This window comes from Xenopus tropicalis, chromosome 6 (genome assembly GCF_000004195.4).
Source record: "Xenopus tropicalis strain Nigerian chromosome 6, UCB_Xtro_10.0, whole genome shotgun sequence".
Taxonomy (NCBI): domain Eukaryota; kingdom Metazoa; phylum Chordata; class Amphibia; order Anura; family Pipidae; genus Xenopus; species Xenopus tropicalis.
Window position 1 is genome coordinate 40,696,998 of NC_030682.2, and position 25,308 is coordinate 40,722,305.

The window sequence follows — 25,308 nt, forward strand, 5'->3', positions numbered from 1 at the left end:
TATGATGTGCCCCTGTACCCATTATGATAGAGGCAAATGTATCCAAATGGAAGAAACTCCAGAAGACATGAACCTAATGAGATACAGTGAATCCTCAATATTACAACCCCTGATTTTACATTTTCCTGCATTTCACACCATTTTTTTGTGGTACCACCACAATATATAAAATATAAATAAATATAAACAGTATAAAATGCGTTATGCATATCCCTGATTTTCCATTTTACACCATTTTTGTCTGGCCCTCTGAAAAGCATAAAATGGGGTTCTACTGTATATTAAACATATCACAAACAACCAACAGCGCAGTCATTTAATTTTGTTATTCTTTTGTGCTGATAACAATTTAGAAACTGCAGTTTATATTAAAAACCTGGCAGCTCGGTTAAAGCTTTTACAAATATAAATAAGTGCAATTCTCAGTGTATGCTCCTCACTTCAGATACCTCATGTCCCAGGTCAAATAAAGCTCGGTTAAAGCTGCCTTATGCAGTTTGGTGGAGGTCAGTGATACTGAGCCTGCAGCTGGGATTAGCACAGGGCATCCCATTCAGACTGAGACATGGATTATTATTCATACTGAGAGGCCTCACATTCTACTGAGCTCAAATGAATATTCTTATCAAGTTGTGTCATGGGAGTGTTGGTGCAGACAGCACCTCTATATTGCACATCAACTCTTTATTAAATCACACAGCAGGCTTCTTTCTAGTCCTGTTTCTGGGGACTCCTTAAGAGCACCACAAAGCAGCTTTGGGTTCATTGCTAGGTCTGTTTTCGTAAAAGCAGACATGCACATTACAGCTTTGAATAACTGACCTTTATTATTACCTGTTGTGCTGCCCTCAGCCCCCAAAAGACACAACCTGTCTTTTATCAAACCAATAATAAAAATAAGGAAACAGAATGCCTAGTTTTATCCTTCTTAACCATAGGTATACAGGCAGATGGTTTCTCTTCTCATTTGCAAGAACTGGGATGCTGTTATACCTCACACTGTGTGCTTTCAGACAAGCTTGGTGTCCTATAAGTGGTTAGAAAAGACTGAAAAGTCTGTAAATAGCAAATTCACACCTCTAACATAACAGAAACAGAGCTGTATTACAAATAAGTTTTATTGATGAGCCCCGTAACCAAGTAATTAATTTTTTACTTTCTGCGTTGTTGTACAGCATGTTTCAGTTTGTAGAGATTGAAAAAGGATAGAACTGTTGTACATTATGTTTTGGGCTTCTGTACCAGCCCAAGGCAACCACAGGGGGGACCACAGTGGGGGATGCCCATTTCAACAGGTTTAACAGAAAGTAAATGAAATGCAGAGGCTGTGGATTGGGTTTCCCTGGTGGCTGATTGGTAAGAACTGCATGGGGCCAGAGTTCAGTCCTGACCTATGTGTGTGCAGGTCTTTATCCCCCATCCCTCCTTCCAAAGATCCATATGAACAGGTTTAACAGTAAGTAAATGAAATGCAGAGGGTGGCAGCCACCAAGGGAGGGGCTGCTGTAAGATGCCATAAACAGTAACTATTTGTTGGGCTGGTGGGGGCTGTTTGGGCCTCGGCGTACTTTAAATGCCAGGGCCTATTTTGTATCCCAGTCCAGGCCTGCTAAAGCAGATAGGACATGTACAGGTATAGGACCCATTATCCAGAATGCTCGGGACCGAGGGTATTACGGATAAGGGATCTTTCTGTAATTTGGATCTCCATAAGATTAAGTAAACCTTTATTTTTTCTATTAATAAAATTACTCTAAACAGCTTCCCAGATTGCCTGCCTTTGTCCCTCTGTTCTTTCTTACCTGGTTGCTGAGTTACATTCTGCTCTATTCCACTCCTTCCTTGTTCAGAGTAACACTTCCTGTTCAGGTCTCTCACTACACTGACAACTTGTGGGAAGTGGAGAGCCCCTTGTGCACATGCCTGGAGGCAGCAGGAGCCTGTGTATGAGCAGGATTTCTTTTTCCAGGAGGGTGGGGGCTTCTGTTCCTTCTGAAGACTTTCAAACATGGCACATGTGACTGCAAAACACCAAAGGGAAGTGCTGGACACAGTGGATTAAGGTAGTCTTATATTAAAAATTTAGGTAGTGTAAAGTGTAGAGAATAGTAGTCTAAGGCTAAATATATGATTTGTTTTTTTAACATTTACATCTCCTTTAAGTCTACTAAAAAATCAACAAAATATTAATTTAACCCAATAGCATTGTTTTGCCCCCAATAAGGATTATTTATATCTTAGTTGGGATCAATTACAAGGTACTGTTTTATTATTACAGAGAAAAAGGAAATCAGTTTTAAAATTCTGAATTATTTGATTAAAATGGAGTCTATGGGAGACAGGCTTTCCGTAATTCAGAGCTTTCTGGATAACGGGTTTCCGCATAAGGAATCCCATACCTGTATAAGAATGCATATTTGACACTAAAAATAATATTTTTTATTTTCTCTGTACAATTCGCATTTCTCTGTAGGATTCTACATTATTGGTGGGCATCTGCAGTATCATAAAATACATAAAATTAAATTTAGGACATGACTAGTGATGAGTGAATTTTTTCACCAGGCATGGATTTGCAGCGAATTTCCGCATTTCGCCATTGGCAAATTGTTTCGCGCCCCCTTTGCCGCGGGCGACAAAAAAAAGACGCGGGACAAATTCGTTTCGCAAATTTTTCTCCGTTTCGTGAATTTTCTTGCCGTTTCGCAAATTTTATGGCGAAGCAAAATGGGGCAGATTCGCTCATCACTGAACATGACAGGAACAACATTAGTTCTTTCAGACACTGAAGAAATAGGGTCAGTATAGAGACCAGTCTGAACAATTAATGCCCAGTTGGTCCTGTTGTACGTAATTCTGGAAGAAGTTTCTTCCATGAATGTATTTGCCATTGCTTTTATAGTGCTAGACAAAGCAAACAAAGCTACAAACAAAAGCAATCTGTGTGAGTTTTTTCAATCATGATGAAGTAGCTAAGTAAATAAGATGTGAAATTGGGCTTTGTGTCAGTATTACACTGAAAATCGTCATCGTTTGGCTGCCACAGCCAGACTTTGCCATGGTTGGTTACAATACAAGAGCAGTGGCTGAGATACAGAATGCATGCTGGGAAAGGGAGGCTGCGTCTTGTAGTCATTATGAAGAATTACTTGTTACAACATAAAGAGCTTAATGATAAAGCTGAAATATGCAGGCTTTAAGGGACACTAATTATTTTGCACACTAATATTTTCCACTGAGTATTCCTTAATTTTTATAATTACAGTTTTATTTATCTATAAACAATAACCTAGAAATAGCTATTAATAGAACCGGCGTTCTACCACTAGATGGTGCACAGAATAAAAACAGCAGAGAAACTTTGAAATATGGCATTGCAGCAAGGGCTCCAGATATCTATTTAGCCAGCCCTCTCAGAATGACCTTGAAGCAAATTGACTTTACTGACCTCTTGCAATTTGAATTTGTAGCAGTATTGCTTGCATGTCTGGGAAATTGTCTCTCTCTTGTGTCTCTCTAATCTTAATTAAAGTCCCTTTTCTTAGTAATAGGGGTGATCGCCCACTTCTACTCTTTGTATTGAAACATGATCAACTCAACAGTGGTGTAACTACATATACAGCAGACCCTATGGTTGCAGGGGTGCCCAGGGGACTGGAGGGCCCGGACCATAGGGTCTGCTGTATGGCAGTCCCCTCTCCTCAGCCCCTCTCTTGCCTTGAACTTCGCTGTAGCAAAGCAGCGCAAACAGGTAGCGAGTGGGCTGAAAGGAGGGCAGGGGAAGCCCTTAACAGTGGTGTAACTACATATACAGCAGACCTTATTGGTGCAGGGGCTCCCAGGGGACTCCCCCTGGGTGCCCCTGCAACCATAGGGTCTGCTTTATGGCAGCCCCCCCCTCCTCAGCCCGTCTCTTGCCTTGAACTTCGCTGTAGCAAAGCAGCGCAAACAGGTAGCGATTGGGCTGAAAGGAGAGCAGGGGAAGGGGGACAGATCATGAAGATTTTTTGTGAGGGGGCGGAGCTTAATAATCTGACTGACACTAAAAACATCATAAAATGTACTGTATGTAAGTATGCCATGCATGTATGTGCTATGGTTACACATGTCAACTGAATTTTAAAGAAATACAGAAACATTTAAATGAATGAAGAAACTTAAACATAAGGAAGTTCAGGAGGGGTACATATTTATGAAAATGAAAATGGCTAGATAGCTGTGATGAAGCTGGCAGAAGGAATATTGTTTAAATAGGAAAACATTTCTCTATAGGAAGAGTAATTGATCTCATCTTAAAATTTGGGCTCCATTTTCACACCATTATAGATAAAATACATTTAAACAGACCAGAAAAAGGCAAATGAGCTATTAAGGGTCTTTCAGATTAGATAGTGTTGTGATTATGTATAAATATACCCAGAAAAGCAGACTTTCAATCCTAAAGTTTGTTAGCACCCTGTACAAATACATAACAATACATTTGTATTATTTTATTCTAAGTACATTTAAAATAAGAACAAAATGAGGTTAGTTTTACTTTAAGGAATTTAAAGGAGTAGAGACATGCAAAATACTCTTTTATACAAGTGCAACTGATAGGAATAGTGTTTCTAAAGGGTTGGAGTGCAACAAAGGCAAAGAGCTAGATTAGGATGAGGATAGTTTAAAGCCCTTCACTGTGCACTAAATGCAGTAAAAATGCCCAGTTTACCTCATATAGACATAACTTGGCATTTAACCTTCACATAAGGAAACTGAGCAGAAGGAAATCCATTTTCTTTTGGTTATATTCTGTCACATTTTATGCTATCTGGGTTTCTCTCTGCTACTCTGATTTTCTGTCACCCACATTATATACAGTATATTTGCTTTTCTGTCATAATAACTGTCTGTTGTTTTGCTGTGGTGTGATAACTGAGAGGCAGAGCCCATGACTGCAGGGCTGCCAGGGGGCAGATAGAGGATGGTAAGGGCAAGTAAAGAACTGGATTTGGCGCATCCTTACCCTGTACATAACATGCAAGCATAATATGGAAAAAACTATTTTTGGGAGCAGAAAAGGAAGCAACAAAGGGTAATTGACTAGCATGGAGCACAATCTCATAAAAAAAACATACTTTTCCCACAGTAAATGCACTGGTCAACATTAAATGTAAACATAAGGAAGGCAGATAACTTGCAGAGGTACTCTACTAAATGTCATGTCACTGACCCAAAGTCCCTAAGCTACACCCCTTGCTGGGGTATTATAATACATAGAAGAGAAATGGTAGCTAATAAGAAAGGCTGCTATGTTAAATCAGTGGCCCTTTAGTTAAATTGAAACTTGTGGCACTTTTCATGGAAGCAAAGAAAGAGCAATTAAAACAAGAATGAAGTGGGATTCTCATATAAATTAGATATTGTGTTTTTTTCATATGGAATGCTACTGCAGTAAGCCATGAAGTTGCTTCAGTGTTATGCACAAACACAAAGCTTGCCTGAACCTTAAAACCTAGGCCCCCATACAGGTATGTAATTCTATTATATCAACAGCGTCAAACTGGTAAAAGGTCCGTTTGGTTTATGAATTCAGTCTCCTCTAACTTCAAGGGGATCATCTTAATCCCATTTGACTATTAATATAAAAATAATCATTTGACTAATTATTAATTATTGTTCATTTTTACTGTATCATTTGAATGCACTTCTGATTAGCGCTGGTCACTTTTCTGTTGCTAAATATATAAATTCATAAAACGCTAGCGTGATTTTCTTGTGGCCTGATTAATACTTATAATATAGCTAATTATCACAATATTTATCAATTACCATTTGATGCTAGTTTCGGTAATGATTCCTACAGGGAGCTATGAGGAAACTTCACTGTGTAAAAGATCATAAAACCATGAAAATTTTGCAGAAATTTAACTGCAAAATGCATTCTAGTTAATGGAACAGTGAAACTACATTACAGTCAAGGCATTTTCACTGCACAATAGCATTTATACTGCCCTACTTTGTCAGAGAAGTCCCTTTCCACTATATTACAACTGTTCTTCATAGAAAAAAAGGCAGCATATTGCCAATTTCTTCCACACGTGGCCCCCAGACAGCTCCTTAGATTTAGAGGGGCCAGGCTCCTATACCACTGACGTTGTCTGCATTCTATTTTCAGTCGAAACAAACCAGCAATATTCTAGGGTGGATTTATGAAACGGTTTGCTGCTGGCAAAACCACAAATATTGCTCCAAAATTGTACTGGGCAACAAAAAATTGCCAGTTCACAGTAATCTATAGCAACAAATCAGCTTTCAAGCTTCCATTGACACAAGTGACCTGTAAATGCGTCCTGATGATTGGATACTATGGGTAACTAGGCCTATAACTTGCACTTACAACTCGAATATTCAGTTGTCCCCACAGTATATTAAGTGAACATATTGCCAATGTGTTATAGTAATAATGGTCCTGTATGAGGTATATACTTGCATCCACAGAAAACTGAAATATATTTAGATTTATTTAGTAAAGGGGATCTAAACCCTCATCTAACTTGCAACACACATTCTAGGTATGTCACCTTTATAATTTACATCCCTAAAGCATAATTACTAGTTTTTGTACTGGAATTATATGAGAATATATGAGATTATATGTAGAATATATCATCATTCTTGTTGTGTATACGTCATTTTCATTATTCCCCCAGTGCAACACAGCAGGATTTAAATACCAGCAAGCATTTATGTACAAAAAGCATCAGAAAAGGGGAGAACATGGATGGTACAAAGGGTGGCCTTTCTGCATAAATGCATAGAGATAAGCAAATCACTTCAAAGAAGCCTGGATTCAGTCTGACTCCTGGCGATAGGCGGAACATCAGTAAGTGCGCCAAATCATTTTCTGTACATAAGCGTTCATTCACACCTTGGCTGCACCCTAAGTAATCTGAATGCTATTGCTGGAATGAATCAGACTCTGGGTGATATTCTCATTAATGTCTAAATGGAATGGAAATGGAACAGTGGCTTTCCGATGAGTTCAGCATAATAACATACTAGATGCTGAACTACTGGGGGTGATAGAGTTAATGCTCAGGACCAGCCACAGTGCTACACTTCATAGTTACCTGTATTGCAAGGAATATAAACATTTTACATTTCAGAATATACAGAGTCTTCAAATTCCCACACAGGGGTGCTAATATTCATAAATTGTGTCTGTAAACTGACCCCATTATCCTCCAGGGGTCTGAATGAATAGCATGTTCCACAATGTTTTCTGCAATCAGATTTATATTGCACCTTCAGTGCTTTTCCTTGATTATTCCCAAGCTCCAAATTTTTATCTTCATTTAGATTGTTCCCTAGGTCTTAGTCATAGTCTCTTTATCATTATGTTTCGAATATGTTTGCAAATTTGTTTTACTTCCTTCCCTGCACGTCTCATATGGGAATGTGAGGCCATCTAGTGGTTAGATTCCATTAATGTGTTCATTATGGACAATCTCTCCTAATGGACTTGTGCTTATTATGTCTGCATACTTTTGTAATTATATCAAGTATAATAGCCATTTGGTATTTTCCGTGCATATTACAGTAGGCATTAGGGCTCATTTACATCCACCAAGGCAGTTGTGGCCCCTGCAGTTTCCCTGCAGCCAGTCCCAGATAAAACCACTTTCATTAAAGGTACTTGCTTTGTAGTTGCACTTGGTGCTGCTCAGGGGAACCCTGCTACCTCTGGCTACCTACCACCACCTCCTGACCAGGCAGTAGCTCCAGGGTTCCCTCAGTGCCCTGCCTCAATCACTGCAGTTCAGTTGCAGTAAAAGAATAGAGAGCACAGGTCACTTGCACTCTAAACGATGTTGAGTCATCGCCTGTGAGTCCTACTCGAAGGTATGGGCTCTGATGCTCATGTGTCCAAGGCTTTCGCCAATGAACAGCATGTGCAGGCAGATCCACCTTCGCCGAAACTAGGGTGAAAACCACCAAGTCTTGGCCTAGGGTCAAGCCCAGAGGACTATGACACCTATCCAGGGTGCACAAATCAAACACAAAAAGGGTGCGGAAGTGTACGGGTGCAATGCCATTAATCGCCTTGGTAAGGCTCCAGCTGGCAGCTGGAAGGAACAAAAGTAAAATACCTCCCACCCGCCTAATGGCTGTGACAAGGAAGTGAAGCATGATTAGGCATAACGAGCATGTGCGAAGCCCCCAATAAAAAATAAGTCAGCAACTCTTGCCTAATGGGAACACAGCCCCTCCGCTTTCATCAAGCTTCAGCTTCATCACAATTAGCAATAATCACACCTCGGTTTGACCTCATTGGCTATGATACTGCCACTGCGCAAAGCTGCAGTGGCAGCACTCTAAACACCTGAAATGACGGCAGGCATTGACTCCGCAGTCAGAATGACTTTGCCTAATTTGTTGCGTCAATGCTTGTTATAGGTGCTGCGCAATTCAAGAGTAATGCCCCTTTGCGACCACAATGATGATGGAATTCTGGAGAAAAATTATGCATTTTGGAGATGTTTACTGCACTTAGGGAAGTACATGTGCCATATTGTATTTATTCAGAGTAGCAGGATATCTAATTGATGTAAAATGTTTGTTCCCTGGAACTGATGAACTGTTCTGTTTTCTAAACATTTCCAATAATTACGCTGGCTTAACATTCTGTATTTGCAGCGGTGAATTTAGAGTGATACCGGGTGGGTGGAGTGCAGGCTGTTGCACAGCAGTAGAAGAGTAGACTGTACCCAGTTACAGTGGAGTGTCAGTGGAGTGCACATAATTTTAAAATATGCAAACACATATGCTAGAAAAGACAAGAAATAAAATAGAACTGGATCTTGGCTTCAGGTATTCATTTTGATGTACAACATGTGGCAGGTCTATTTGTGGAACGGAGCTTTGCATCCCATCATCTCACCTAGAACAAAGCATGTGGCCCATAGACACCTCCATAAAAGGAATGATTTGCAGATGTTATCTATAAACGGTTCAGACATGCTAACCCCCTTCTTCCACCATGGAATTCAAAATTAATCATTTTCGAACTTGAAATCTCCAGCCTGATGAGTCAGAGGTTCGTCACAGGCCCTACGTATGAGAATGTATGAGTTTGACAAAAAAAAAAGGCTCTCATTTGCTGCAGCTGCCCGTGATGCTGAAAATGAGCGAGGGAGGGGTCTTGAAACCAGAAAAAAAATTGAATGAAAAAAAGTACATGGCACGACATTATTAAATTCTTGATGAGTGTGTTTGATGTGCGTGTGTGTTTGTTGGTTAATATATATATATACATTTTTTTCATATCAGATTCAATTTTAGTCAGGGACACAAGCAATTTGTGACATTTGAAAGAATAAAAAGCAAATTGCCCTTTTTTTTTTTTTAGTGTGACCAATGTCAGCCAGATCTTACTTATTAGTGACGTGTGAACTCCGTAAAGCAGGGAGGAGGTGCACGACTTCTCAGTCACAGAGGCACAATTAACTCAAGCCCCTCCTGCCCAACTGGGAGAGAATAAAAGGCACAGCATGGCAGAGAACCCACTCAGGATTTTGATCAGGAAGAAAACAGAGCCTTGTTAATATTGCAGTGAAGACTTTACAGAGAGAGTGGTGGAGAGAGCACAGAAGAGGAGACAAAATAGAGAAGTATCTTCTACAGACCCAAATGTAAGTACTTTGCCCCTTTCCATTCAGTAAAAGTGACTGCTAGATAGAATAGAGATAATACTCACAGTTGTGCTTGGTACCAAAGTAAAGTAGTGCTGGAACACTTGCCTCTGTGCAGTGTAAAATGCTAAAATCCAATCTTAATGTGTGGAATTACTAACACATAGTGCTGCACATAGCATTAAGTACTTTACAACTTTCTCTTTTTAATCTTATGAACTGTGCAGGAATAATGTCAAGATTCCCTTATATATATATTGTGATATTTATCATTTCTATGTATAATTCTTTATATTTTTTTTTATAAATAATTGTTTATAAGCATACATATGTATAATTATAATGTATAATTTATCATTATAATTATATCTATAGAAGGATCTTTATATTATTATCTGCTTCAAAAACAATTTACCATAAATGGAAAGTCAGAATGTATTTAGTGTGAAGCTGATTTTTGTTGCTTAATTTCCTAGATTGTGTGGTTTAATTCAAACTTAAAGTGTCAGAAAAGAGGGAAACCCTATTATCTCCAGTTCTTAGAGAGTGAGGGTTGCATCTAAATGAACCTTTGAATGCTGGATATAATCATTCAGATCCAATGGAAGATTTTCTCTCTGTTATTATTTCAATAGGGACTCTGATTTCTCCCCTAGAAAGAGCTAATTATTTTGAAGATAGTAATTTAGCTTGTATTGTTACAGTAGGTTTCTATTCACAGTGACAAGAGCTGCCTGAGTCGCACTAATGCTCCTTTTATTCATTTCATTCTTGCAGATGCAGGGAAACATGAGGTTGTGGATGTCAGTGCTCACTTTGTGTCTGTCTATGCTGATCTGCTTGGGTACATTTGCTGAGGCTTATCCATCAAAACCAGACAATCCAGGGGAGGACGCACCAGCAGAGGACATGGCCAAATATTACTCTGCACTGAGGCATTATATTAACCTTATAACAAGACAGAGGTAGGCACTTTCATTTTGTTTTATAAGCATATCATTTTACAACTCTCCTGGCTGCGCTCTTTAGAACACAAACTTTTCAGTTCACTCACAGCAAAATGATATTCTGTAAATGAAGCACTATGTCAATAGAAAATAATTGTGTACATACTAATTTCTACAATAATTGCTTCCAGCCTTTGTTTTGATCAATATTGTTTTGCTCCCCGCTGGGCAAATGTTAGATTTGGATAGATTTTTTAGAAAGAAGGAATGACCTTTTTGCCATAGCATTTTCCTCTGAAAATATTTACAGCTGTGTATACTTATTCACATTATTAAAGGCAAGGAAGCTTTGGCAGAAGTCGGTTGCCTGTGCTGAAAAGATAACTGACTGAGGACAGTTCTTTTAACTAGGAAATTTAAAAGCAGATATGGGTTTTTGTCGGGTATACTTCAAGACATCAAACACACTCAGTGTTGAATTGAGAAGTGTTACACTTAATTCTAGAATCACTCTAATTGTGGCTAATCTCTACCCAAAAATCACTGCCAGAAGTCAGATAGCCAGCTAGTCGACAAGTCTTACTAATACAGGTATAGGATCCCTTATCCAGAAACCTTTTATCCAGAAAGCACAAAATTGCAGGAAGCCATCTACCATAGAGTCCAATTTAAGCAAATAATTCTAATTTTAAAAGTGATTTCCTTTTCCTGTGTAATAATAAAACAGTACCTTGTACTTGTTGGTAACTAAGCTGCATGAATCTGTATTGGTGGCAAAACAGTCCTATTGGCTTTATTTCATGCTTAAATGATTTTTAGCAGACTTAAGAAACCCAAAATTCTAAAAGATCCCGTATCCAGAAACCCCCCAGGTCCTGAGCGTTCTGGATAATAGATCCTATACCTGTATTAGTAACTTGATTATTGGGTAGAGATTAGCCACAAAGAGATGATTCTAGAATTAAGAATTAAGTGTAACACAAATTAATTCCACACTGAGTATGTTTGATATATGCATCTCTGACAATATTATGGTCAGATATAACAGAAAGCATTACATTTATAAAAAGGCAGGAGCCTGCTAAAAGAGAAAAGCAACAGGTGTTTAACTGGATACGTAGTTTGGATTTTGCACATGATTAGTTTAGGTTCAGTGCAATGTAACACTACTAAGCAGCACAGTTATTTACATGTAAACACAATATTTTTGTTATACTGACTGTACAAAGCATGTTTAGAATGCACAGTTTGATGTAGACTACAGGGGTGTATAGGGTGACTGTGATACCTATTTAAACATGATGCTTAGAGTTCTGTCTCCTAATTGGAAAAGATTTAAGGTTGAAACACTATGTTGTTGTTTTATAGCACCTAAGAGCAATGCATCTTTACTCTAAGCAATGTACTTTTTGTCTATTTATCACTTTCCAGCACATATCAAACTGGAAATCTGCATGCATAACCACAGTATTAGTTATTAAGTGATACCAGGATTCCATTATAGCTGTAATAAGATTTAAGATTTAAACTTTATATATGAGATGTGCAAAATCATATTGGTATTATTCTTTGTTGGTTTGTTACATTTGCCAAAAATGAATTTCTTCATACCCAAAATCTGGCTTTGCTTTATGTGATATAAGTGAACTCAGGAAGTCAGCCCCAAACACAATTCATTCTGTGTATAAATTTACATGAGCGTGATATGGAATTTATAAGAACAGGTCTACTGGTTTCCAGTTGTAAAATTCTAGTTCTTATTTCTTATACCCGTTATTCAGATTCATCTTATGTATTCTGCACTGCAGTTCTTTATATTTTTCGGTCTATATTTTCCCACTGGTTGAACATGAGAATTAAGTTGATTGATAAATCTAATTTAGGAAATTATATCAATTTAAGAAACACTTAATACAGAATAAAATAAATACATACAAACAACTAAAATAGGTAAATGCTGAAGTGAAGGCTAAACATGTTATGTAACTAAAGTAGCAAAATAAATACAGATGACTTCACTTTAATTGCATGTTGTACCGCAGTTGAACTTATGTCAAATCTCTTGCTTGCCCCTGGTCCCTAGGTTAGGTTTCTCCAAATCAGCCTCACACATCGTAGCTTTTTAAAGCTTATTCCCAGACAACAAAGGTGAAGAGAGATTTTTGTGAATCACATTATCATTCACTTCAGAATTTCTCTGTCTACTGCAATATTAACCTTGCATGTAATTAATAAGTAAACCTCTGTCATTGTTTTCATAAAGTACAGTAATTATGACCATATAATGTGTTTAATAGGATGGAATATGTATAGAAAGAAAGATAGATAGATAGATGATAGATAGATAGATAGATAGATTTCATATTAAGGGTTTTAATAAAACTTGGCAATCAGAATTATTATTTTCTTTGGTTTTAAAAATATTTACCAAAGAAATGAACATAGCTTCAGGTTATGATTTTTACCCTTAGATCCACCTGTATATTTCTGACACCCTGGCCCACATGAATATATAACAAACAATACGATTTGGATATGTAGGTTTATGTTCTTCAGTCATACAAATTTGAGAATCAAAACAAAATGTGTGTTTTTTTAGATTCCTCTTTAATCTCATACTGTTAGATTAAGCTATTGGATACTAACTATAGGCTAGGTGTTGGGTTAAGAGAATACGGACAGGCTGATGATCAGGATTTTGACCATTATGGTTTATATTAAATGATAATTAATACAAATAAATATTTTTTCTTTGACAGATATGGGAAGAGATCAAGTCCAGAGACAATGCTTTCAGATGTTTGGTGGAGAGAAAGCACAGAAAACATCCCCCGATCACGGTAAGGAATGATTCATTATTACGCGCAAGTAACAGAGGGGTCCTTAAAAATGAAAACTGTAAACAATGCAATCACCACTTATAAATACTTAGAAACACTATAGGGCAGTGGTTCCTAAACTGTGGGGTTGGCTCTATAGGGTGAAAAGAAGTGGAAAGAAGGAGGCAGCTTAAAGGCTGGTTAGGTTGACATTTGTGAATGAATGCTTCTATACTGTCTTATGTATATCCCTAGAGCTCTAGAATGTTGTCGTTAGTACTATGTTATAAGCGAAGAAGGTCCAAACCAAATATGCAAAGGGAGGGGGCTACAAGGGGGGATTTTAGTAGCTTTGCTGGAAATGTCAAATAATTTAGTTTGATCTAAGAACGGACTTTAGAACTCCAAATGTGTATATTACTGATCAATGCATTTAATAGAAATCTTATTTTATTTATTGTCTTTTTTTGTTCTAATGATCAGTAGAGACATTGTGTGGTGCGTAACAGGTAGTTCTCCTTGATTTAATTCATGAAATGAAAGTATTTTTATGCTGTGTGCAATTACAACATTTTATAGCCCCTTAGTTATTCCAGTAAGGCAGTGATCCCCAACCAGTGGCTCGGGGGCAACATGTTGCTCCCCAACCCCTTGGATGTTGCTCTCGGTGCCCCCAAACCAGGGAGTTATTTTTGAATTCCTGACTTGGTGGCAAGTTTTGGTTGAATAAAAACAAGATTTACTACCAAATAAAGCCCCTGTAAGCTGATAGTGTGCATAGAGGCTGCCTAATAGCCAATCTTAGCCCTTATTTGGCTCCTCCATGAACTTCTATGATGCTTGTGTTGCTCTCCAAGTCTTTTTACATTTGACTGTGGCTCACCAGTAAGAAAGGTTGGGGATCCCTGCAGTAAGGATTTAGCTACACCTTGATAAGTGAGCTCAGCAACTGACTACTAGCGAAATGCAGGGGGGATAAGCCAGGGGCTGCTGACATCATTGCTGACATCATGAGAATGCTCACAGCCATTGGCCTAGATGCAAAGTACTGTGGCACAGTCTTAATGATGTCTTGTGCTGGCTTTTGGCCTTGGCCTAATGAACAGTAGTCAGTTGAAACTCAGTGAATACTGCCTGCAGTTTTTCTCACAAAGTGCCTCAGCATGCTGATTTCCATCTTGCTGCAGTCATGCTAAAGTGACAGGGAAACAACAAGAGGTCCTCTGCACTCACCCATTATTCATAAATATAGGACATAAAGACATTCTGTGCATTAGCCCTCCCCTTTAATCAAAACAGGGCTTGTTTGTCCATATATTACAATATACCATATGAATTTTGTGGTCACAGCCTCATAGCACCCCTGCCTAATGGTTGAAAAATTTAGTGGAGAACTTTCCCTTTTTTTGCCAAAGCGACAGGAAAAATAAGCTGAAACACAGCGAGGAACACTCCCATGTTGCCCAGACTTCAAAACCTTTATTATTTTGATGGATTAAAGGGGCAAAGTTCTACTACGGTATGGTCAGCTTAAGTCTAATATTATTACTATTATTATCAATAATAAAACAATAATTAAATGATATTTTTAAGGCACATTGTCACAAGCTGAGATTGTATTTACTACAGAAAACAGTGTCTAATGTTTGGTTAATCAAATTACTGTTGAAAGTTGCTTAAAAAAAAAAAATTGAAAATTGTTAAAAAACATAGCTATGTTTCCCAGTTGTGTAAGGGAAGATATTTCCTTGTGCCTTACGCCAGTTGTTAGCTTTATGCAATAAAGGTAGGTATGATCATTGGTCCTTGTTTAATTGGCTATAGCTGTCTATACATGCCCAGATTTGTATGACTGATTTCAACCTTACTGCCCAATAATTTTGTCATGTATGGCAGGTCAGGGTTGGTTTAAAAACACTGATCTGTCCACTTTGCTTTCTCTGCCATTACATCATAGTAATTAATGCATTGGCATATTAAGAAGTGAAAAGGAGCCACCAGTCTCATTCTCTACTATTTACTACAATTTTGAATTTGTGGCCATGCATGTGTATGGCCACTTGGATGGTATCCGTCCATTTGGTACACAGTCCAATGGGTCAGATACCATGGAAGAGTATGTCCTTCTTAAAGGAACAGTAACACCAAAAAATGAAAGTGTATAAAAATAATTAATATATTATGTACTATTGCCCTGCACTGGTAAAAGTTGTGTGTTAGCTTCATAAACACTACTACAGTTTATATAAATACCCTGCTGTGTAGCCATGGGGGCAGCCATTTAAATTGAAAAAAGGAGAAAAGGCACAGGTTACTAAGCAGATAACAGATAAGTAGCATAGATTCCCATTGTATTCTACACAGTTTATCTGTTATCTTCTTATGTAACCTGTGCCTTTTCTCCCTTTTTCAATTTAAATGGCTGCCCCCATGGCTACACAACAGCTATTTCTATTAACTACAGTAGACTTTCTGAAGCAAACACACAACTTTTACCAGTGCAGGGCAACAGTACATTATATTTTAATTATTTTAAAACATTTTTATTTTTTAGTGTTACTGTTCCTTTAATATCTGGTTTCAAGACTGAGAAGGTAAAAGGTAAATGTATACTCTAATCATTTTATTGTGTTTGTGTAAATACAGTATATCATCAGGCTGCATTGTAATACAAGTGGTCTGGGTGGGGGGGGGGAATAATACCATTTACCCTTTTTCGGTTGAAAATAAATAGATAATAGTAGATAGCTGGATAACTGTGCAGTATAGTAGAGTCGTAGTAAATAGAATACAAAAAAACTTAATTAACCATTTAAAATGCAAAGGATTTTGTCATGTCAATCTAAATCAGATACAGGTATGGGGTCCGTTATCTGGAAACCCATTGTCTAAAAAGTTCCAAATAACAGGAAGACCATCTCACATAGACTTCATTATAAGCAAATAAATCTAATTTTTACAAATCATTTCCTTTTTCTCTGTAATAATAAAACAGAACCTTGTACTTGATCCCAACTAAGATATAATTAATCCATACTGGGGGCAAAACAATCCTACTGGATTTTATTAACGTTTAAATAATTTTTTTATCAGACTTAAGATATGGAGACCCAAGCATTCTGGGTAATGTCCCATACCTGTACATTGTTTTCAGACAAAGAAAAAAACACTTTCACTTTCATGACAATATCCTTTTTAATGTATGCAATTATAACACCTTTGAACATTGGCCCTGTATGTATGCACATTTCCCACTTACGAGGTTTCGTACGATATTATTGGTGTTTAAGACTTTTAAAGCAATGGCTGCTTGTATACCAGGTTGAAGCATCAAGAACAATAAGCAAAATAAACCCACTGTATTTAACCCTGGAGTAACTGTTCACAATACATAGCTGTAATACAATTGTAGACAGTAATCGATTGGCACAAAACAGATGTAATTACATTTAAAACAAGACTGTACCTTATAATGAAATTGACTTGCATTTACGCTAACTGGGAAGTGTTTTTACAACAGGTCTTTGTTAAAATGTAAAAACAGTCACAATGAGAAAGGTTAGAAATGAGCTCCATTCAGTGAGCGCTCTAAATAATGATTAGTCCAGCATTTATGTGTATAATATAAAAAAAAGTTCCACTGTACGTAGAATGCAAAAGATAATATGGGGGGGGGGAGAAAGATTAAAGAAGCAGCAATTGGATAGGACCCAGTGTTCCCCCTAAAGGTGGCCATACATGGGCAGATTTAAGCTGCTGATTTGGGTCCTTTAGACCGATTCGGCAGCTTTGATTTTCCCTTCACATTGGGGACTGCATCGGCTTATTAATGCAGTACTTGGTCCAACCGTGCCTATACCCACCATTGTAATTTGATTGGTTGGCCCTAGGGTCAAACGATTGCATTAGCCTAATATTGGCCACCTTAGGTGGGCATATTGGGAGAAGATCTGTTAATTTGGTGACCTCTCGATGTGTATGGCCACCTTGAGATGTGTGGTCTTGCACAAGAACACATTTTATGATAATACAGGGCTCATTTACAACTGGTAGAACCCAGGTTCTATTGCAAAATTAGCAAACAACACATGACTGATCCAATCCAGCACAGAGTGCATTGCTATCTGTAAAGCATTCCCTTGCACTCCTTCCTTTGTGCATCACTGACTAATACGAGCGTGTGCCCTATAAAGGGGTGGCATAACTTACCTACAGCAAACCCCAGAAAAGACCACCTTTCCTCTGGCATGCTCCATCCCACCTGCATGGCATGCTCCATCCCACCTGCAGCCATGCTGATTAATTTGTTTGTGGGCTTGGGGCTGTGTTAACATGATGTGGTGGGGGGCTCAAAATATTTTTTTCAGGGGAGCACAGGAAAGTGAACTTATGTTGTATTTATTTCTTGGGCAATATTGGCCAACTGTATTTTACATATTTTACACAAGATCAAAATGTTTTGTGTAACTACTGTCTACAGAAGAGCTGGGCCAAACCATCCAGGCACCCTAGACATCCCAGCTGGCCACCTTGCCCCCTCCCTGCGCAAACGAGCACACACACATGTGGTGACATTGTGAGGGGGTTGGAACACGAGTGGCAGAAAGTTTGTGCTCCACCCCCCTCATGTTGTCACCTGGATAGGGGCCCGGACTAGAGGTAGGCAGGCAGAAGAAGTTTATGCCTAGCGCCACCCCCCTCCCCCCAACATTGAGCTCTAGACACTTGCCTCTTCTGCCTAAATCTAGTTCTGGCCCTGGTCTACAGCATATAAAAACTAGTAAACTGACATTCCTGTTATTTCTTGCTCCAATCATAGGCATGTTACAAAATTAAACAGAAGAAAATACCAGATATCCTTAAAGGAGAACTAAACAATAAGGCTTGAAATAATGGCCCTCTTGCTTTGGCCATCTATACCGACTCATGGCCACCATAGCCCTTTGTGTCTCTGAAAATGCCCCAGTAATTTCCCATCCTCTTTTCTGTAGGAGTCAGGAGTTTACTGACAGACTTATACATGGCAGATATAACCTTATTTTCTGCTAACATTTTGATGATTTTGGTGACCACTAATCACACTGAGCATGTGCAAAGCCACTGGCATTTAACGGATGGCCTATAAAGATGAAAAGATGGGGAGCTGCTATGGAGGCATGAGTAATTACTGATATAGGGAAGATGAACATTTAATGGGGGATCTTCCAGAAGTGCTTTGGGGCTTTTGCTGAACCATAGTTAAAGCCAGTGGGGGGCCCTTGGGTATAGGGGGGTCGGCAGGAGTCTGATTCCTTGGTACCCTTGGTCGTTGGTGACCAGTGATTTTGTGCAATGAGGGGATTGCAGGTGACCTGTGATTTTGCTCCCATTGCAAGTCGCCCACGATTATGTGCAGAGTGGGGGCCCAGTTACTAACAAGACATTGTTAGAAAGCTACAACAAGTAGAATTCTGCATTAAAACTGTAGTAGAGCAAAAGTGATGTGCTTTGCAAGGTTCTTCTGGGCGCAACATTCAGAAATTGCAATGGAACATGGAATATTCCAAGGGACTAGGGAATTGCTGCTGTTTTACAGAAAGTCCACTCATTAGTATAACACCCCAAATTCAAATTTAAATGACTGTATTTAGAAATTTCTATTTACAGATGCCCCTTCAGTATGTACCCCACCGTTCCTCAAACACCTGAGTAGGGTAAGCCCACATACCCCAAACATTGTACTGCTTGAAGGTCCATTAATGTTAAATAAAGTTTAAGACAAGTTTGCACTGCAAACCACGTGGGACAGTATTCTTTTTGTTCAGAAGAGGCAGATGAGCCAGGGTAGAAAGTAAGTCTACTAGGGAGAATAGGGATGCTTGTTGCATTGTGTTGCTTAAATACTTTAAAAAAGTCCTAGGCTTTAAATCACTATAATGCATCTTAATGCCCCAGGGCTTAATTCACTGGTATAATTCCATAAGAATAGCCTCTTCTAATGCAGTGAAAAAGTCTTAGTTAGTTATTATTGCAATAGGATAATAATTCATAATAATTGTGTGCAGGACTGGATTGGGATTCAAAATAGACCCTGGCATTTCAAGTACACAGAGGCCCAAACAGCCCCCCACTAGGGAACACCAGGACCCACCGGCTGCCATTTAGTCTGCATTTAACTTTCCCCCAGAAATAGTAAACCCTTCATTTTGTTTTTAAAAGATCTGTGAATTGGGTAGTGTGCCTGTGAATAACTGAGCACCAGAGAATTAGATGGTGGCACTCTGTAAGCTAATTCTCAACATGGGCATCTGGGGGCCCATCAATGATATCTTTGCCCTGGGCCCAACAGTGCCTTAAACCTGCCCTAATATTTTGAGAAAACAATGTATATGGAGTGATATAAAACCTTTAACAATAGCATTTGTGCATTGTGTTTTAGTGCCCTACAGTTACAGTTGGTAGCCAAATGATGGCTCTTTGTCGTGCAGTACAATGTAGACACTGTGATTGCGGAACAAAATGTTATTATCTATGGAAATTGTCGACAAAAAGTAAAAACTCAAATAAAATATTATAAGCTGACTTTTTCAGCAACTTTTATTATTCACATGTAAATTGGTTGAAAGAGCTTAAAAGCGCAATTACGCTGAGTGCAGCCAAGCAGCTCCTAAAACAGATTAATGTACAGTATAACAAACATTTTTTATGATTTTCGTGCATTAGAACTGTAGTTAAATGTTCTCGCTCTATCTGCCTACATTGTGTTTAATATTTAGAATCTGATTGCAAACTGCACTTAACTTGAAGAACATTAACAGGAGTCAAAAACCTAAGCATTAAAGCACACAGCAAACTATCTTTTTTTTTTAAAGAAAAGTTAGTGCTTCATCCATATAGTTCCATATATGCCACTGGTAAACCAGCCATAACTGCATAACTTATATGCTCTGTGGAACTGTATAACTGTATAACATATATGGTCATTACTAAACACTGTCATTAATATGGATTGCAACTTTACAGAGTTTCCTTCGGGGGAGAGAAATGGTTCTTCAGTGTTGTCCTTTGCACCTATACGCTAAAGGGGCACAAATGTGCAGTGCAGCCCTAAATGGTTTCTCCACGCTGCTATATTTGTTTTTTTATATTGTTTGCCTCATTTATGAAGTATGGGGCAAGATGCTAAGAGCAAAAAGTGGACACAAAGTATCCAGTTTTATGTACTTTGCACAAATAGTGTTCTACTGGAATGAAGAGCAGTTTCTCCTTAGTCTGTACACAGTGCTCCATACAGGGGGTAGTCAGGGGTTTTCCTTGTTTGTCTGAATTAGGCACAAGGGCTTTCCCTAGAATTCCCCTGGCTTGCACATCATACAGATGACTATGGCAGGCAGTTAGTACAGGGCATCCTTGTGCCTAACACTTGTGCACTCTTTGCTTTGCCTACACCCACAAGCGCTACATGGCTGGCCCACAAACACATGCAGATTTGTAACTCTTATTGCTCAAGCAGTTGCACCTTTATTATTAGTATATGGATCCATTAATTTTGCTTTTAAACAGTATGAATCAATGGCTAGCCAGGCCGCTGCTTGTTAGTGTGCTCTGCAGCACCAATGCACTGCGTGCTTGATCTGGTCTGTGTTTTCCCTCTGGTTTCATACACATTAATGGTGGAATTTGGTGGGAAAATTGCAGAAGGGAAGTTGGTGCTGTAGAAACACTGGCCTGGGTATCTGTGAAGAAGAGTAGTGAGTAGGATCTCATTTGGCTGCACTTTTTTTTCTGTATCAATATTATAGTGAGAAAGTGTTTATCTTTCTTAAAGGGATTGTTCACCCTTAAGTTAACTTTAGAACTTTAGAATGGCAAGTGCTTAAATGTTCAATTAGTCTCCATTTTTTTATTCTTTATAGTTTTTGAGTTATTTGCTTTGCTCTTCTGACTCTTTTTAAGCTAATGGACAGCCAAAAAAATGATTGTTCTGTGAGGCTACAAGTCTAATTTTATTGTTACTTTGTATTACTTATCTATCTTTGTTATACTGAAAGTTCATTTAAAGATTAAAAACCCCTTTAAATATGCAACAAAAGCCAATAGAAATTACTATTATATAATACTAGGGTCATTATATGTTTCTGTGATATGTTTCAGTGCTAGTGTGAGGGAAATGTAATAAAAGGAACATTGATTTATAGATTTATACTTCCAGCTTTAAATATATATAGGGAAAAGGTTTGCTTTAGGGCAAATTTAATATAGCTATGGGACCTTATCCAGAATGCTCGGGACCTGGGGTTTTCCAGATAAGGGGTCTTTCCATAATTTAGATGACCATACCTTAAGTCTACTAAACAATAATTAAACCCAATAGGATGGTTTTGCCTCCAATAAGGATTAATTATATCTTAGTTGGGATCAAATACAAGGTACTGTTTTATTATTACATATTGAAAAAAAGGTGGAAAATAGTAATGTTACATCACAACCTGCTGCAGTCTTGGCAATAAGTTGGTTATATGATAAAAGGCACTAAAATTGACCAGGAGCAATAACCCCTTAGTAACCAATCAGTAGATAGAATTTACTGATAACCTATTTGAAAGCAAACATCTTATTGGTTACTGCTCCTGGGCAAATTTAGTGCCTTTTATTACATATGGGGAGCTGTAACACTGATGCTGGATTTGATGCATTGCTCACATGTGCACATATCGTAGGTGGTAAGAAGGACATTCTATGGGCTGATTGGGAAGTCACATTTGTACAGCTTTAAGTACCTCCAAACACAGAATCAGTGCCCTCATATAAAGACCATAGTGTAGGTTCTACATGTGTGCTCTTTGATCATAAAGCCAACCATCTTTGGTGCTATAGGGAACCTGTGTTCCAATTTCTTACAGTGTTACTTTGGACATGAATTCTGCCTATTGTGTATTGCATAATAGAGCTTCCAATGGCCTTCTACAAATTAGAAATGTAAAACATGCTTTTAAATGGTTGCTATAGGCTACCACACTGGCCAGAAAGTATTAAAAAATCATTGGGATAAAGCTTTAAAAATAATCAACAATTTCCCTTTCAAGGAAGCGCATGTATGAACTATAATGACCAATTTCATTTCTTTGTGTCACAGGTTTGAAGACCCCCCTATGTGGTGATGAAAACAGAAGCTCATCATAAGTCTTTTACAAGTTTTTCATCCATACTTCATAGTTCTATGACAAATAAGACTTTATCAATCCTTCAACACACAACCGATGCATGCAGACATTTCTGAAGATCTGTAGATTTTATTTTATTATCCATTTTACCCGTACAGAAACAAATGCGACTCAGTGGAATACATGGTTTCTGCATTGTAAAATGCAACAGGATAAGTGTAAAGAAGCTAGTAACGGGGCGTACACATATCTGAGGGGCTGGCAAAAAGGGCCAATTGGGAATCAAGTGCTAACGGCATCCCTCTCGAATAACGCCGCTGTCTGCGCATCTTCAGCTGTATCTATTATGTGTTTATTTTTGTGTGCATTAACTAAGGTGCCATGTGTTGGTTATCTAGCAAAATAAAATCATTCTGAAACCCCCTTTTAAAGCCAGCTTTTAAAATTCAGTATTATAGCTATAGTATTTTGCCAAAGCAGGATTTGGTTTCTGCTGGTTTCTTGGCTATTGAAATGCAAAGTGAAACACATGGAAAAAAAGTTCATCTATTTACATTAATGTTTTGAAATTGTCTTTTGCACTAAATGGGGATATAACACTTGCTTCAAAGCATATTTCAGAGCTTTCTGAATAACAGGTATCTGGATAATGGATCCCATACCTGTACCTAACCCTGAACATTTGGTGGACATTGAACACATGGGGGGATATACAAATAATTAGTGCACTGGACTGCATAAAATACACCAATAACCTTACTTGGTTCTGCCTTGTGACTGCCAATGTGCAAACAACACAGCGCAGTCCAGGTGTGGGATTTGAATAGTTACCCTCTTGAAGCAGTACTATAATATTTGGACTAGATGGAAGGATTTGATTGGATCAAGATGTACAGGAAATGATTGAATGCTGTTCCAGTAATAGATCTGTCATATCTCGAATCATGGGAACTCTTACACCTGCCTAGCTGCACCCCTCATAGGCCCAACTGCATCCACAAGCCATTCACACTCTGCCTCTTTCATGGCAGTCTGGGCCCTCCATTTGTACTAGGCCCCTGACTGGACTCCTGCCTGTCATCCCCATGGCAGCCCTGGCCCAAACACGAAACACTTTCCAATAAATTTATGTCATTGTAAATACGCCTGTGTACTGCAGTGAGCTATAAAGATCCACACGTGTGCTCTTTAAAGTCATATTCTGTATGTGTGCTGTAAGCATGTCACATGGTACATTATAGCACAAGGTTGTTTAAAAGACCCCACATTCCATCTGTACAAACACAACCCCTATATTCCACATTTACTAGTAGTGTAGAACATATCAGCAGGTCCCACAGACTAGGGACACCCCAGAATCTTACTATGACTTATCTAAATGAAGTGAGTAAATTGTTTTCGGTAACATTCTGAGGTTTGTAAAGGTTTGCTTTGTTTTGAATAGCAATTAACATGAATGTAAATGTTATTTTCAATAGATCAAGTAACATTATATAAGTGTATTATGTTTAGCAAAATCTACTTGCAGTTCAATAGCCATTAATTTGCTTTCCTCTCCTGACAAAAATGAGATGTGGGGTTACAGAAATTGTGGGACAAATCTATATCTTGATAGAAGTACAGCTGTGGTATAAATCCAGCTCTTAAGCACTGTATATTGCATTACAGTATAGAATACGCACACGTTGTGCATATGATAAGTAAGATAGCTTGGGATAAGACAGGCAATTAAAAATGAAAATCTTCAATCTGAATTTAAAATGTCTTAAATAAAACTCCATTTTAATACATGTGATGTTATCCAAATGTAATCATGCATTAAAGGTACTTTTGTAGTGGTCACAAATGCATTGATTTTCTTTAACATTTTCTTCCATCCTCAGCAGAAAGAATAACAATGTAATATTAAGTGTAAATTGTCATACGATGCTCTTTTGATTTTATACCATTTCCGTCAATTTTTTAGCACTGAATGAATAAAATATATAGCATTTTAAATGCAAGATTTTAAAGAATCTCATTGAGTGTAATAAATCATAATCAAAATAAGCAACACAATGTGGTTTGTATTTTGTTTGGTGTATTCCAGTGTTGGTGATTTATTTTGTCTCAACAAACTGACAGCTGATTCTGGAAACAAAATACAGGCATGAGACCTGTTATCCAGAATGCTAGGGACATGGGGTTTTCTGGATAAGGGATCTTTCTGTAATTTGAATCTTTACATGAAAGTCTACAGAAAAATAATTTAAACATTAAATAAACCCAATAGGATTGTTTTGCCTCTAATAAGGATTAATTATATCTTAGTTGCGATTGGGTTCTGTTTTATTATTACAGAAAAAAAAGAAATTATTTTTAAAAATGTTACTTATTTGATTAAAATGGAGTCTAAGGAAGATGCCTTCACATAATTTGGAGCTTTCTGGATAATCGGTCTCCAGATAATGGATCCAATACCTCTAGAACAAATCTATAACAATGAGGGAAAAACGGAGATGTTTAAAATTCCAATTGAAGCCAACAGGCATTTTTTCCGCAGCTACCGTGCAAATTTGTATTTTTATTGCATTTTTTTGTGGCCATTGGAGTTTATGGGCGTTTTTTTGTGGCAAAACCTGGCAAATAATTTTGCTCAGCAATAATTACCACTCTAAAGAACTATGTTTCCCTGTCAAGCAGTAGTAAAAAGGGTGGTCCACCTAAAGGAACCCCTGGTATATTT

The 25,308-nt window shown here is 38.0% G+C and overlaps 1 protein-coding gene and 1 pseudogene across 2 annotated transcripts; one reads left to right on the top strand and one right to left on the bottom strand.

Moving 5' to 3' along the window:
* Nucleotides 1-2,045: 2,045 nt before the first annotated feature.
* Nucleotides 2,046-24,636, top strand: npy (neuropeptide Y). Of its 2 annotated transcripts, XM_012964911.3 has the most exons (5): nt 2,046-2,063; nt 9,392-9,674; nt 10,452-10,639; nt 13,381-13,461; nt 22,556-24,636. In XM_012964911.3, the coding sequence occupies exons 3-5, from the start codon at nt 10,452-10,454 to the stop codon at nt 22,578-22,580; spliced, it is 294 nt and encodes a 97-aa protein (XP_012820365.1). In that variant the 5' UTR covers nt 2,046-2,063; nt 9,392-9,674; the 3' UTR covers nt 22,581-24,636.
* On the bottom strand, nt 8,186-8,343 carry LOC116411818 (annotated as a pseudogene).
* Nucleotides 24,637-25,308: the final 672 nt, after the last annotated feature.

What these genes read in the sequence shown, in the direction of transcription:
- npy (XM_012964911.3), top strand. Translation starts at nt 10,452, where the DNA reads ATGCAGGGAAACATGAGGTTGTGGATGTCAGTGCTCACTTTGTGTCTG. An exon ending in AACCTTATAACAAGACAGAG is followed by an intron (nt 10,640 to 13,380) that starts GTAGGCACTTTC and finishes TTTCTTTGACAG; the next exon opens with ATATGGGAAGAGATCAAGTC. An exon ending in GAAAACATCCCCCGATCACG is followed by an intron (nt 13,462 to 22,555) that starts GTAAGGAATGAT and finishes TTTGTGTCACAG; the next exon opens with GTTTGAAGACCCCCCTATGT.